At 46.3% G+C, this 15,177-nt stretch overlaps 1 protein-coding gene across 2 annotated transcripts in view; it reads left to right on the top strand.

The window, feature by feature from the left end:
• Positions 1–14,868: 14,868 nt before the first annotated feature.
• The window catches only part of UBTD2 (ubiquitin domain containing 2), a 73,764-nt gene continuing 73,455 nt past the window's right edge, over positions 14,869–15,177 (top strand). Inside the window, 1 exon segment of one of the 2 annotated variants that reach the window (NM_001194090.2) lies at positions 14,869–15,051. In NM_001194090.2, coding sequence (NP_001181019.1) covers positions 14,982–15,051 — 70 coding nt within the window. In that variant the 5' untranslated portion in view covers positions 14,869–14,981. 2 annotated transcript variants of the gene reach the window in all.

The raw sequence follows: 15,177 nt of genomic DNA, 5'->3' as shown, positions 1-15,177 counted from the left end.
TTTAGTTACTATTTTAAAATGTTGTATGCAAGAGAAATAATCAAATTTCGTTGTCAATTGTATTAACATTGTAATTAACTTTAATCAGATCTTTAACCATTCACAAATGGTTAATCTTTGTAACTCACAAAGATTGGTTGTTTACTCTGGTACTTTCCTGAGCAATTATAAGCCTAAAGTGTTTTATCTTTAAGGAGATTCATGGAAAGGACTCTGACAATCACAGGTTTCTGATAACTTCAAGATCATACCATTGGATTGGGTAAGAGTTCCCAGAACTCTAATGAAGAAACTGGTTCATAAAACTGCTAAGCCAACATCAAGTAGAAGAAGAATTAAATACCAAAGAAATGCTGTGGCAGATTTTCATGCCATGTCAGTCAGTACTGAAATGGTTAAGATAAGCAATTTGAAGGAACTCCGTAAGATTGATCCAAGTCAAATTACCTATAACCTATTTAATAGACAGTTCTATGCACTTGAATTAAAGAAATAAGATTGGTGTTTAAGAGGATGTAAATCCAGTGGGAAGCGTGGATCCATGAAAAGGCTGGATGGCTGCCTGGTACTTCCTGAGTCCTTAAAGCTTCCATCGTTAGGCCAGGAATGGTGGCTCACGCCTGTAATCCCTGCACTTTGGGAGGCTGAGGCAGGCAGATTGCTGGAGTCCAGGAGCTCAAGACCAGCCTGGACAACATGGCAAAACCCCATCTCCACAAAAAATACAAAAAAAAAAAAAAATTATCTGGATCTGGTGGTGCATGCCTGTAGTCCCAGCTACTTGGGGCTGAAGTGGAAGGATCACTTGAACCCAGGAGGTTGAAGCTGCAGTGAACTGAGATCATGTCACTGTACTCCAGCCTGAGTGACAGAGTGAGACTCTATCTCAAAAAACGTGTCCTCTTTTTTTGTTGTTTTTTAAGACAGCGTTTCACTCTTGTTGCCCAGGCTGGAGTGCAATGGTGCAATCTCGGCTCACTGCAACCTCTGCATCCTAGGTTCAAGAGATTCTCCTGCCTCAGCTTCCTGAGTAGCTGGGATTACAGGTGCCTGCCACCAGGCCCAGCTAATTTTTGTATTTTTAGTAGAAACAGGGTTTCACCACGTCCGTCAGGCTAGTCTCGAACTCCTGACCTCAGGTGATCCGCCTGCCTCAGCCTCCCAAAGGAGGGATTACAGGCATGAGCCACTGCACCCAGTCAAAAGTTTCCATTATTAAAAGTTATGCATGCCATAGCTCACCGTGGAGTAGAAAAAATTGATATAAATTACAGAAAAAATATTGATGTGGTAACCAATGTTTGTTTTGTCAAACCCACAATTCTGTAAAGACAAAACTTCAGGTTTTGCTTCGTTTCTGCTACTTGATGGGCCATTTGAACATTTTCAGAGGGATTTTATTCAGTTGCCACCTTCGATGGGATATAAGTATGTTCTTGTAATAGCCTATGTTCTTTGGCTGAATAGAAGCTTTCCATGGAGGAAGGCCAATACTATAACAGTAGCTAAAGTTTATTCAAAAATGTGTTTCCTTTTTGGGTCATTCTTGGAGAAAAGAAAGCTCCACTGACAGAGATACCAATTTTACTGGGAAAGTTATAAAGCAATAAAATAAGGTGTTACAAACACAATGGCATTACCATTGTTGCTATCACCTTTAGTCTTCTGGAAAGGCTGAAAGGACAAATGGCATCTTGAAACTGAAACTGGCAAAGTTAAGTGAATTGACTGGATTGCCTCGGCTAACAGTATTACCATTGGCCTTGACGGCAATCAGATTCCCCTCTCAGTGGAAAATCTAACTTGACCCCTTATGAAACAGTCACTGAGCCAGGCATGGTGGCTCATGCCTGCAATCCCAGCACTTTGGGAGGCCGAGGAGGGCAGATCACCTGAGGTCAGGAGTTTGAGACCAGCCTGGTCAGCATGGGGGTTTCAACCCAATCTCTATTAAAAATAAAAAATTAGCTGGGTGTTGGGGCACACACCTGTAGTCCCAGCTACTCAGGAGGCTGAGGGAGGAGAACTGCTTGAACCCGGGAGGAGGAGGTTGCAGTGAACCGGGATTGTATCACTGCACTCCAGTCCTGGCGACAGAGCAAGACTCCATCTCAAAAAAAAAAGAAAGAAAGAAAAGAAAAGAAAAAAGAGAAAAGAAAAGAAACAGTCACTGAAAGGCCTATGCCCCTAAGAACAGAACCTCATGTATCTTCTAGTCTTATAAACTTTGCTATGACTCCATAGTGCAAGGCTTTAATGCATTATGCCAAAGCATACTTTCACTAGGCAAAAAAAAAAAAAAAAAAAAAAAAAAAAAAGGCAGGCCGGGCGCACTGGCACACGCCTGTAATCTCAGCACTTTGGGAGGCTGAGGCAGGTGGACTACGAGGTCAGGAGTTCAAGACTAGCCTGGCCAAGATGACGAAACCCCATCTCTACTAAAAATACAAAAATTAGCCAGGTGTGGTGGCAGGCACCTATAATCCCAGCTACTCAGGAGGCTGAGGCAGGAGAATCGCTTGAACCTGGGTGGCAGAAGTTGCAGTGAGTCAAGATCACGCCACTGCACTCCTGCCTGGGCAATCAAGTGAGACTCCGTCTCAAAAAAAAAAAAAAAAAAAAAGACCTTCATGACCCACCAGCAGATGACAACTAGACCTCTCAGAGTCCAAAACTCAGCCACTGAGTCTTCTGGAAATGACACCAGAGAAAGACTGTCCTTGAACTCTATTGGAAGGGACCATAACAAGTTCTTCTCTGCTGCAAAACTTCAGTGCTCTGAGACTTGGATCCACATCTCTCAGCTCAAAGGAGCCCCTCAAGGCTGCTGGAGCTGTATACCTGTGGGAGACTTTAAGGTAAAGCTGATGAGGGAACTCTGCCCTCCAGAAGCAGAAGGATTCTAGATGTGGACTCTTTCCCAAGATCATTGGTCAAGACTTCTTTGCATCATGCAAGCCTTATCCTCCCCTGACCCCCTCTTTCCTGCTGCCCTAATCCTTTCCTTTTCTCTCTAGGAAAATCCATGGGACCATAATTTGTGGATGGCTTTAGCTAAGGTTTTATGCTCCAGCAAAAAAACAGAGCAATTGTTGGGTATATGAAGACAAGCTAGTTTCCATTAAGGAACAGTTCCAATGCGGTTCTTGGGGGCTCACTCTTGATAATAGTGGAGTATTGTTAGTATGGAATTTGAAACTAATTCATAACTTGGGGAAAAATCTTGGACTTTTTGGCCAATCAGACCTCCCAGGGGTTCAGATGGGTAGAAGTCGCCCTCTGAAATGTAGATGACAACATACATGTTCAACAGAAGCGCTTAATGGGGCCAGGTGCGGTGGCTCACGCCTGTAATTCTAGCACTTTGGGAAGCCGAGGTGGGTGAATCACTTGAGGTCAGGAGTTCAAGGCTAACCTGGACAATATGGTGAAACTCCATCTCTACTAAAAATACAAAAATTAGCCAAGCGTGGTGGCACGTGTCTGTAATCCCAGCTGCTCGGGAGGCTGAGGCAGAAGAATTTCTTGAACCCAGGAGTCTGAGGTTACAGTGAGCCAAGATCACGTCACTGTACTCTAGCCTGGGTGACAGAGTGAGATTCTGTCTCAAAAAAAAAAAAAAAAAAGCCCTTAATGGAACATCAACAGCTTTACCTCTTCTTTTTGCTCAGGGCTTCTGCATGTTACTAAACAAAACTGAATCTTGTACCTATCTTTCTCCTGATTTTGCTGCTACAGAAAGCTTAATTTAAAAGGTGTTTGATGGTAGCTAGGCATGATGGCACACACCTGTAGTCTCAACTATTCAGTAGGCTGAGGCAGAAGGATAGCTTTGAGCCCAGGAGTTCAAGCCTAGCATAGGCAACATAGCAGGACCCCATCTCTAAAAATAAATTTGCTGGGTTTTTTGTTTTGTTTTTTGAGACAGAGTCTTGCTCTGTCGCCCAGGCTAGAGTGCAGTGGCTCTATCTCAACTCACTGCGACCTCTGCCTCCCAGGTTCAAGCGATTCTCCTGCCTCAGCCTCCCGGGGATTACAGGCAAGTGCCACCACGCCCAGCTAATTTTCGTATTTTTAGTAGAGATGGGGTTCACCAGGTTGGCCAGGCTGGTCTCGAACTCCCGACCTCAGGTGATCTGCCTGCCTCGGCCTTCCAAAGTGCTGGGATTATAGGTTTGAGCCACCTTGCCCAGCTGATATTGCCACCAAATACATTAAGGAAATGTCTCAAGAAAAAGGAAACATGATGTATTTATAGGAGCAAATAACAGTTGGCTTGCAGACATCCTAAATGGTGGATGGCAAGCTTGACTTTTCCAAGGTTTTCCAATCTTTATGTTCTTCTAGTGGGTCTTCAGGTTACTATGACTTGTGTTAATAGGCTAACAACAAAACTGGATACCTCTTTAAATCAGACCATTCTACAGTGAACTATGGTCTTCAGTTGCCATTGTGCCCCAATAAGGACTATGACCAAATGAGCTCAGATGCCTATATTGTGTGAACTTTGACTTGTTTGATTTGGATGTTTGGTTCATAGGGGCTCCTATTGAAGAGTACTCTTCAGTCTTTTGGGATTATCCTCCTGACAGTCATCATAATAATCCCCCTAGTACACTATATCCTCTTGGTTTTTTGGGTTTTTGTTTGTTTGTTTGTTTTTCAGACAGTTTTGCTCTTGTTACCCAGGCTGGAGTGCAATGGCGCGATCTCAGCTCACTGCAACCACTGCCTCCTGAGTTCAAGCGATTCTCCTGCCTCAGCCTCCCGAGTAGCTGGGACTACAGGCGTGCACCACCACACCTGGCTAATTTTTGTATTTTTAGTAGAGACAGGGTTTCACCATGTTGGTCAGGCTGGTGTCAAACTCCTGACCTCAGGTGATCCACCCACGTCAGCCTCCCAAAGTGCTGGAATTACAGGCGTGAGCCACCATGCCCATCTTAAATGTCATCTTAAATGTCTGTATGAAGCCATCCATTGAGTGTCAATCTCTCAAAAATTGAGAGGCTGACCAAAATGGAGGAATTGTTAAACTAAATTTGGCTTGAGAATGCCTCTGTACTTGAGTCCTTATGGAACAAATTGTAACCTCAGTACATAAACTAACTACAAGCCTAACTTAGGAGTATACTTTTGTAACAGTAGTAAGTCTCAGCCGGTCACACCAGCCAAGTGTCAGTCAATCACAGTTGGGCAACTGATCAGACCATATTCAAAAAAAGCAAATGCTGAGCTGTAATCACCTGAGGTGTTCATAAATGCTGCCCGCCCACGTTGCAGGCTACAAATCTTTCAACCTGTTCTGGTTTTGAGGGTTGCCTGATTCATGAATCATTCTTTGCTTAAATAAATTCTGCTTTAATATAATTTGTCTAAAAATTTTAACAGGGCTATGAATTTTCTTTCGATATATGAGTTTTTCTTGGCATATGTGCTTTACATATATCCCATAGATTTGGATTTGTAACAATTCTTTAATTTCTGTAATTCCCTATATCCAAGAGTTGTGAAGCATAGGTTTTAAAGTTTTCAGGTAGAACATTATGCCAGTTATCAAACTGTTGCATTTCAGATGCAAACTCAATCTTCATTGCCTGCTCTGTGAAAATGAATATGGGCCCTTTAAACATTGTTTCTTTGCCAGCTGGCACAATATTTAGCTTTGACAGTAGAGGGCACTGGAGAGACACTGCAGGAGGCTCACTCATTCAGTAGGTTTCCACGGCCTGGGTGGCTTCTCCAGTGCCAGGTTCCTGCGCTGTGTGCAGCCTTTCTAAGTGGCTAGCTTTTGCGGCACAAACAAGCTTCTCTAGCGTAGCTCCTTCACCATGTTGCTCCAGCACCAGGCTCCTGTGGCGGTGGGCAGCTTCTTCAAGGCCCAGATCCTGCAATATGCAGAAGCCTACACCACCTAGCAACCGGCAGTTCCTCCAGGTACTTCATAGTACCTGGTAGTTTCACAGCAGAATGGCTCTAAGTGGGGTACCTCCTATAATAAACAGTCTTTCAGCATTACAGGGCATATCGCCAGCAGGTCCTAGAGAGGGGATTTCCAGCAACTTCCACTGGTGTGGTACAAGAGGAACTTCTCTGCCATTCACCAAACCGAGGCCATAACCCCTCCAGCAACGGGGCACTGGCTCTCAGCCCTAGAGGGGCCTCTTCCTTAAGTGCACTGTCTCAGCCCTAGGTTTGCTGCTGCTTCTTATCTGCATTCCTCCGTTCTTTAGAATTCCTTTTACTCTTCCATAAAATCAAAATAATACCTGATACGAAAAGTGGACAAAGATCTTTAAAGAAAAAAAGAACTGAGGCAGGAGAATTGCCTGAAACCGGGAGGCGGAGGTTGCAGTGAGCTGAGATCGTGCCACTGCATTCCAGCCTGGGTGACACAGCGAGACTCTGTCTTACAAAAAAAAAAAAAAAAAAAATTAGCCAGGCGTGGTGGCACATGCCTGTAATCCCAGCTACTTGGGAGGCTGAGACAGGAGAATCTGGGAGGTGGTTCAAGCAACAAGAGCGAAACTACGTCTAAAAGAAAAAAAAAAAAGAACTATAGACAAATATTCATAAACAGAGATGCAATAATTTAGAACAAAATGTTATAAGGGCTAAATGATAAGAACTTATGAACATAAAGAAGGAAACAGGCCAGGCGCGGTGGCTCAGCCTGTAATCCCAACACTTTGGGGGGCCGAGGCGGGCGGATCACCTGAGGTCAGGAGTTTGAGACCAGCCTGGCCAACATGTAGAAACTCCATCTCTACTAAAAATACAAAAATTAGCGGGGCATGATAGTGGGCACCTGTAATCCCAACTACTCAGGAGGCTGAGGCAGGAGAATCACTTGCACTTGGAAGGCGGAGGTTGCAGTGAACTGAGACCATGCCACTGCACTCCAGGGGTGACAGAGCGAGACGCTGTCTCAAAAAAAGGAAGGAAATAAAAGAAGGAAACAACAGACATGGGTCTACTGGAGAAGGGAGAGGAGCAGAAAAGATAACTAGTGAGTCCTAGGCTTAATACTTGGGTGATGTAATAATATGTACAACAAACCCCTATGACACATGTTTACCTATGTAACAAACCTTCACATGTACCCTCAAACCTAAAATAACAATTTTTGAAAATTGCTAAACATGCTACAAAAATCGTTTTAATATAGAAATAAAAGAGCTGTTAATGACTCTGGGAAAAAAAGTTAGCAAATGGAATCCAACAGTACATAAAGAGCACAATACAACCTTGAATTTCCAACTTCAAAACTTACTGTAAAACTACAGTAATTAAGACAGTGTAGTACTCGCATAATCATGACATAAAAGATCAGTGAGATAAAACTGACAGAAATAAACACTAATATTTATGGTCAATTGATTTTTGACAAGGGTATCAAGACAATTCAATGGGGAAAGAATGGCCAGAGGCGGTGGCTCACGCCTGTAATCCCAGCACTTTGGGAGGCCAAGGCAGGCGGATGACCTGAGATCAGGAGTTCGAGACCAGCCTGGCCAACATGGTGAAACCCTGTTGGGTTTCTCTACTAAAAATACAAAATTAGCCGGGCATGGTGGCGCATGCCTGTAATCCGAGCTACTTGGGAGGCTGAGGCAGGAGAATCATTCCAACCTGGGATGCGGAGGTTGCAGTGAGCCAAGATCGTGCCATTGCACTCCAGCCTGGGCAACAAGAGTGAAACTCCGTCTCAAAAAAAAAAAAAAAAAGGTGGTGGGTGGGGGCGGATAGAATAATCTTTTCAACAAATGATGCTGGGACACTGGAAATCCACATGCAAAAGAATGACATTGGATCCCTACTTTACACCATTTATAACTATTAAGTCAGGCTAGGTGCAGTAGCTCACACCTGTAATCCCAGAACTTTGGGAGGCCAAGGTGGGAGGACTGCTTGAGGCCAGAAGACCAGCTTAAGCAACATAGCAAAACCCCATCTTTGTTTCAAATAAATTTATAAAAAATAAAAATAAATAAGTTATTTCATGTTATATGTATTTTACCACAATAAAAATATTAATTCAAAATGAATCAAAGACCTAAATGTAAGTGCTAAAAGTATAAAACTCTTAGAGTGTAAATCTCCATGGCCTTAGACAATGGTTTCTTTTTGTTTGTTTTTTCTTTTTCTGTTTTGGACATGGTATATTGCTTTGTCACCCAGGTTGGAGTGCAATGGCATGATCATGGCTCACTGAAGCTTCGACCTTCCATTCTCAAGTGATCCTCCAATCTCAGTCTCCCAAGTAGCTGGGACAACAGGCACACAGCACCATGCCTAGCTAATTCTTTAAATTTTTTGTAGAGACGGGATCTCATTATGTTGTCCAGGCTGGTCTTGAACTCTGGGATTCAAGTCGTTTTGCCTCCCAAAGTGCTGGGATTGCAGGCACGGGCCACTGCACCCAGCCAACAATGGTTTCTTCGATATGAGCCCCAAAGCACAAGCAACCAAAGAAAAAAATAGGTTAAATGGGGACTTCATTAAAATCAGCTGGTGCAGTGCTGCATGCCTATGGTCCCAATTCCTCAGGAGGCTGAGGTGGAAGTATGGCTTGGGTCCAGGAGTCAGAGTCTAGTCTGGGTAACATAGTGAGACCTCCATCTCCAAAAGAAAAAAAAAAAGGAAACTACCTTTTGTGCTTCAAAAGACACTATCAAGAGGGTTAAGCAAGGAGCATTGGTTCATGCTTGTAATCCCAACATTTTGGGAGGCTGAGGCAGGAGGATCACTTGAGGCCAGAGTTTAAGACCAGCCTGGGTAACATAGTGAGACCTTATCTCTCAAAAAATAAACAAAATTAGCCAGGCATGGTGGCATGCAGCTGTAGTCTCAGCTACTAGAAAGGCTGAGGTGAGAAGATCACTTGAGCCTGGAAAGTCAAGGCTGCAGTGAGCTGACATTGTGACACTGCACTCCAGCCTGGGCAACAGAGCAAGATCCTGTCTCCAAAATTAAAAAAAAAAAAAAAGAAAGAAAAAGTTAAGCCGGGTGTGGTGGCTCACACCTGTAACCCCAGCATTTTGGGAGGCTGAGGCAGGAGGATCACTTGATCTCAGGAGTTCAAGATGGGCAACATAACAACACCCTATCTCTACAAAAATTTTTTTTGTTTTTTGAAATGGAGTTTCGCTCTTGTTGCCCAGGCTAGAGTGCAATGGCGAGATCTTGGCTCACTGCAACCTCTGTCTTCCAAGTTCAAGCAATTCTCCTGCCTCAGTCTCCCAAGTAGCTGGGATTATAGGCATGCGCTACCACGCCCAGCTAATTTTGGATTTTTAGTAGAGATGGGGTTTCTTCATGTTGGTCAGGCTGGTCTCAAACTCCTGACCTCAGGCAATCCGCCCACGTCGGCCTCCCAAAGTGCTGGGATTACAGGTGTGAGCCACCACGCCTGGCCCAAAAAGAAATTTTTTAAGTTAGCTGGGCATGGTGGTGTGTACCTGTAGACCCAGGTACTCAGCAGGCTGAAGTGGGAGGATTGCTTGAGCCAGGACTTCAAGGCTGCAGTGAGCTATGATTGCATGACTGCACTCTAGCTTGGGCAACAGAGTGAGACTTTGTCTCAAAAAAAAAAAAAAAAAAAAAAAAAATTAGCAGGGCATGGTGGCGAGTGCCTGGAGTCCCAGCTACTCGGGAGGCTGAGGTAGGAGAATCACTTGAACTCAGGAGACAGAGGTTGCAGTCAGCCAAAATCACGTCACTGCACTCCACCCTGGGTGACAGAGCAAGACTCCATCACACACACAGACACACACACACACACACACACACAAAGTAAAAAACCTACAATAGGCTGGGCATGGTGGTTCACACCTGTAATCCCAGCACTTTGGGAGGCTGAGGCGGCCAGATCACTTGAGGTCAGGAGTTCGAGACCAGCCTGGCCAACATGGCAAAACCCCATGTCTACTAAAAATACAAAAATTAGCCAGTCGTGGTGGTGGGCATCTGCAATCCCAACTACTCAGGAGGCTGAGGCGGGAGGATCACTTGAACCTGGGAGGCAGAGGTTGCAGTGAGCCAAGATCACGCCACTATACTCCAGCCCAGCCTACAGAGCGAGACTTCATCTCAAAAAAAAAAAAAAAGCAAGTATCTTGAGTAGACATTTTTCCAAAATAGATATACAAGTGGCCTATAAGTACATAAAAAGATGCTCAACATTATTAGCCATTAGGAAAATCAAGTCAAAACCACTTTGGAAACAATTTGCCAACTCTTCAGAAAATTAAACAAGGTTACCATATGACCAAGCAATTCCATTCCTAGGTATAAATCCAAGACAATTAAAAACATATGGCTACACAAAAGCTTGTACAGGAACGTTCATAGCAGCTTTATTCCAATACCCAAAAAGTGGAAGCAACCCAAACAACCACCAGCTGCTGAAAGGATAAACAAAATGTGGTATATCCACACAACGGAACATTGTCCATGGCGAGGAATGAAGTTAGTCTCAGCTACTGGGTGTTGTGTGTATGTGGCGGGGAGGGAGGGGGTTGAGGTGGGAGGATTGCTTGAGCCTGGAAGGTTGAGTAACATGGGAAACCCCGTCTCTACCAAAAATACAAAAAATTAGCTGGGCATGGTGGCGCACACCTGTAGTCCCAGCTACTCGGGACGCTGAGGTAGGAGAATCACTTGAACCTCAAGGTTGCAGTGAACTGAGATTGCGCCACTGCACTCTAGCCTGGGTGACAGAGGGAGACTCTGTCTCAAAAAACAAGAAAAAAAGAAAAAAGAGAGAAAGGTTTGTGGTCGCCTAGGGCTGGGGTGAGACAGGGGATGGAATGAAATGGGGAGTGACTGCTAATAGATACAGAGTTTCTTTTTAGGGTGACAAAAATGTTTTAAAATTCATTGACTATTGATATTTAGTAAATATACTAAAAACCATTGACTTGTACAATGTAAACTGGTGAAGGGGTGGGGGTGGATGGGGAAAAGGGAGATGTTGATTCCAGAGTACAAAGTTTCAGTTAGGTGGAATAGGCATTAGTGACCTACTGCACAGAATGGTGACTGTAATAATTCACTGTACTTCCGAATTGTTAACAGAGTAGATCTTAAATGTTTTCACCACAAAAAGATAAGCATGTGGGCCAGGCATGGTGGCTCACACCTGTAATCCCAGCACTTTGGGAGGCCAAGGCGGGTGGATCATGAGGTCAGGAATTTGAGACTAACCTGGCCAACATGGCGAAACCCCATCTCTACTAAAAATACAAAAATTAGCTGGGCGTGGTGGCAAGCGCCTGTAATCACAGTTACTTGGGAGGCTGAGGCAGGAGAATTGCTTGAACCTGGGAGGTGGAGGTTGCAGTGAGCTGAGATCGTGCCACTGCACTCCAGCCTGGGCGACAAGAACAAGACTATGTCTCAAAAATAAAAAAAAAAGACAAATACGTGAGGTGATGGATTTGTTAATTAGCCTAATTTAGTCATTCCACATTGTAAACATGTATCTAAACATCATACTGTACCTCATAATACAGTTATTTGTCAATTAAAAATAAATTGGTGAACTACATGGCATAGGAATATCTTAATAAAGGTATTATAAAACAGTAGAAAAGCACATGCGCACACACACACAAAGAAGGAATTGTTTTGATAGAAGGTGCTATGCAGTAAATTTTTCTTTTTGTTTGTTTTGTTTTGAGACAGTCTCGCTTTATGGCCCAGGCTAGAGTGCAGTGGTGCTATCTCGGCTCACTGCAACCTCTGCCTCCCAGGTTCAAGTGATTCTCCTACCTCGGCCTCCTGATTAGCTGGGACTACAGGCACCTGCCACCACGCCCAGCTAATTTTTGAATTTTTAGTAGAGACAGGGTTTCACCATATTGGTCAACCTGGTCTCGAACTCCTGACCACAAGTGGTCTGCCCGCCTCAGCCTCCCAAAGTGTTGGGATTACAGGCCTAAGCCACCATGCCGGCCTGCAGTAAGTTTAGACAGATGATGCTAGACATGAAATAAAAGAGTTGATGAAGAGCCCCACAGAGTTTGGAGCATTATTTTTGGCCCAATTTTACAGGTGAGGAAACTGAACTCCACATAAACTTTTTTTTTTTTTGAGATGGAGTCTCACTCTATCGCCCAGGCTGGAGTGCAGTGGCAAGATCTTGGCTCACTGCAACTTCCGCCCTCCGGGTTCAAGTGATTCTTCTGCCTCAAACTCCTGAGTAGCTGGGACTACATGTGTGAGCCACCACACCTGGCTAATTTTTGTATTTTTAATACAGACGGGATTTCACCATATTGGCCAGGCTGGTCTCCAACTCCTGACCTCTTGATCCACCCACCTCAGCCTCCCAAAGTGCTGGGATTACAGGCGTGAGCCACTATGCCTGGCCAAACTTTCTTTTTTCTTTTTTTGAGACAGGGTCTTGCTCTGTTGCCCACACTGGAGTGCAGTGGCGCGATCATAGCTCACTGCAGCCTCCACCTCTCTCGGTTCAGGTGATCTTCCCACCTCAGCCCCCTGAGTAGCTGGGACTACAGGCGCTCACCACCACGCCCCGCTAATTTTTTTGTAGAGACAGGGTCTCCCTGTGTTAAATTTTTTGTAGAGACAGGGTCTCCCTGTGTTGCTCAGGCTGGTCTGAAACTGCTGAGCTCAGGTGAGCTTCCCACCTCAGCCTCCCAAGATGCTGGGATCACAGGCGTGAGCCACCATGCCTGCCAGAAACTTCAGACCATATAGCTAGCACACGATGGAAGCCAGATTCCAATCCAGGAAGTTAATAGCCAAGCTGGGGTCCTGACTGCTACACTACACTGCCTCCTGGGAACATGCGTCTCTAAGATAAAGGCAGGGTGGAGAACATCTATTGCTGAGAATCTCTCCCCGAGATTGCTCTCTTCCTAGTGCCAATTCCTCAGTGCTCATCAGAGAGTCCTCATCATTTGGGTGCCTACCATCTGTTTAATAGACATCGTGGAAGTCTTGGTTTCTGCAATTTCTAGAGTGAAATTCAGGACAAAGCAATCTCCTTGCAAATATTCAGCATGCAGCTTCTCTTCAGGGAAGTGATGGAGTGATGCGTCTGCCAACGTGTATACTCAGTTGAAAATGATCAGATAGAAGGCTTTGTGACACAGCCCCTGATGTCAGAGCAACCTCTGAAAACTCATAAAAACATCGGTTGCATAAGCTCTTTTTGGAATGTTCAGGACCACAACTGAGGACAATACTAATTCTTCAGGATGAGTTTAATGTAGCAGATTTCTACATCTCACGACATTTCTGTGTTTTAACCTAAGTGTAGGTTTTGTTTGTCTAATGTCTGATTATCAAATGAATACGGAGATCTAAATCTTTGTATAATATCTTGGTCTATTTCTGTGAGCTAGATTCCCAGATGTGGAATAATCCCGAGTCAAAGGATATGAACATTTTTAAGGCTCTTGATCTGCATTGCCAAATTGCTTTGCAAAAAAGATTGAACCAATTTACACTCCCACCAGCAGTGTATGAGAATATATTTAAATGCAAATCCCAAGCTGCAGAACATCTCTTTCTTAGGTATTTCAACTTAAAATTTTTTTTTTCGTGCTAAGCAAAAGCTGACCCAGGATGTTAAAAAAAGAAAGTCTGACATAAAAATGGAGCAGATAGTTAAAACAGCTTCTTAGGCAGAAATAAGCTTTCGAAAGGCCCAAGCAGGATGATAAAAATTTTAAGGCATCATAGCACGAAGCACAATTCTAAAGGGACCATTAACAGTTTGGCTGAGATTGGAAAAGTAACCGCCAAGAATGCTGGGCGTGGTCAATGTCCCAAATTCTAGATTAGAAAAAGCAGGGTGTTTCACTCATTTACACTTCACTTTCGCCTAAGGACGATTTAAGATACCCAAAGGCAGGATCTTGATAAGTAGTATTGTTTGAATCAGTAATCCCGTGAAAATGAAAGAAATCCACGCCCCCTGAACTAAGGTCAGCGTTTATCTCTTCTTTCCAGGCGTTCCATCAGGACGCCTCGCCTCTAATCTCAGTTCGGTTTGCCACAACTACCGCCTCCACCCCTAATAATGGGGTCCCATGATTTTAGGGAAGACACGGGTGGGCAGGCAAGAGGAAGCCCAGATTCGGGGTACCAACCCACAGAGCGCCATATAAATTCAAAAGGTGCTGGGACCTCAACGTTCGGCCCCCCGAGCCCGTTATTTGGGAAACCGCCCCGTCCCCGCCTGCGAGTCTTCCACGACTACTTCTCGGTTCCCCCGTGCTACCCGCTTCCACCGGCAAGAAGAAACCGACGGCCGAGGAGCCAGGAACTCGATTTCGCCCCTTCCCACTCCTCTTTTCTCACTTTTGTTCGGCTTTTCCTGCTTTCCCTCCCTTCTCTCCTTTCTTCGCGTCCTCCCTCTCTCCTCCTCCCCTCGCCTCCAGTCCTCCCCCCACTGAGCCCCCTGCGTCCCCTCCCCCGCCTCACCCTCGCACCGCTCCACCCGCAGCCCCGCCCTCAGCCAATCAGAGCGCGGCCTCCAGGGGCCCCGCCCTTCCCCGGCGATTCCGGGCGGGCCGGGCCGAGCCCAGGCCGTGGGTGCGGAGGGCGGCGCCGCGGGGCGGGGGCCGATGGGTCCTGGCGGACGGGAGGCGCCGGCGCGGGGCTCGCCTGGACGCGGGTGTGCGGGGCTGTGAGGGGGCGAGGCGGGCGCTGCGGCCCGCCCGGGATGGGCCAGCCCTGGCCTGGCGGGGCTGAGCCGAAGGCGAGGGCGGCGCGCGGGCCAGGCCTGCCGAGCGGGCGGCCCAGGGGCTGAGGTAGAAGTGGGCGCGGAGGAAGGGGCCGAGCCAAGGCGGTGGGTGGAGCGGCGAGGGGGGCGGAGGCTGGGCCGCGGCGGGCGAGCGGAGCGGCGCGCCTGTCCGGAGCTCGGCGGTGGCGCCGGAGGAGGCTGCGGCGGCGGCGGCCCGGACGAGCGTCCGGAGGTGGCGGACGAGGCGCCGGGGGCCCCCATGGGCGGGTGTGTGGGCGCCCAGCACGACTCCTCGGGCAGCCTCAACGAGAACTCGGAGGGCACCGGAGGTAGGTGAGCGCCAGGGGGCAGCCTCGGCCCCCCATTGTTCCCGGCCAGGCCCGGCCACCTGTCCCGACCCCCGCGGGCCCCGCCGGGCTCCCGTGCCCCTTTGTCATCCCCTCTTCCACGTCATT

The sequence above is a fragment of the Macaca mulatta genome, chromosome 6, assembly GCF_049350105.2.
Source record: "Macaca mulatta isolate MMU2019108-1 chromosome 6, T2T-MMU8v2.0, whole genome shotgun sequence".
NCBI classification, from domain to species: Eukaryota; Metazoa; Chordata; class Mammalia; order Primates; family Cercopithecidae; genus Macaca; species Macaca mulatta.
The sequence above is the reverse complement of the archived record's forward strand: the minus strand, read 5'-3'. Positions and strand labels throughout refer to the sequence as shown.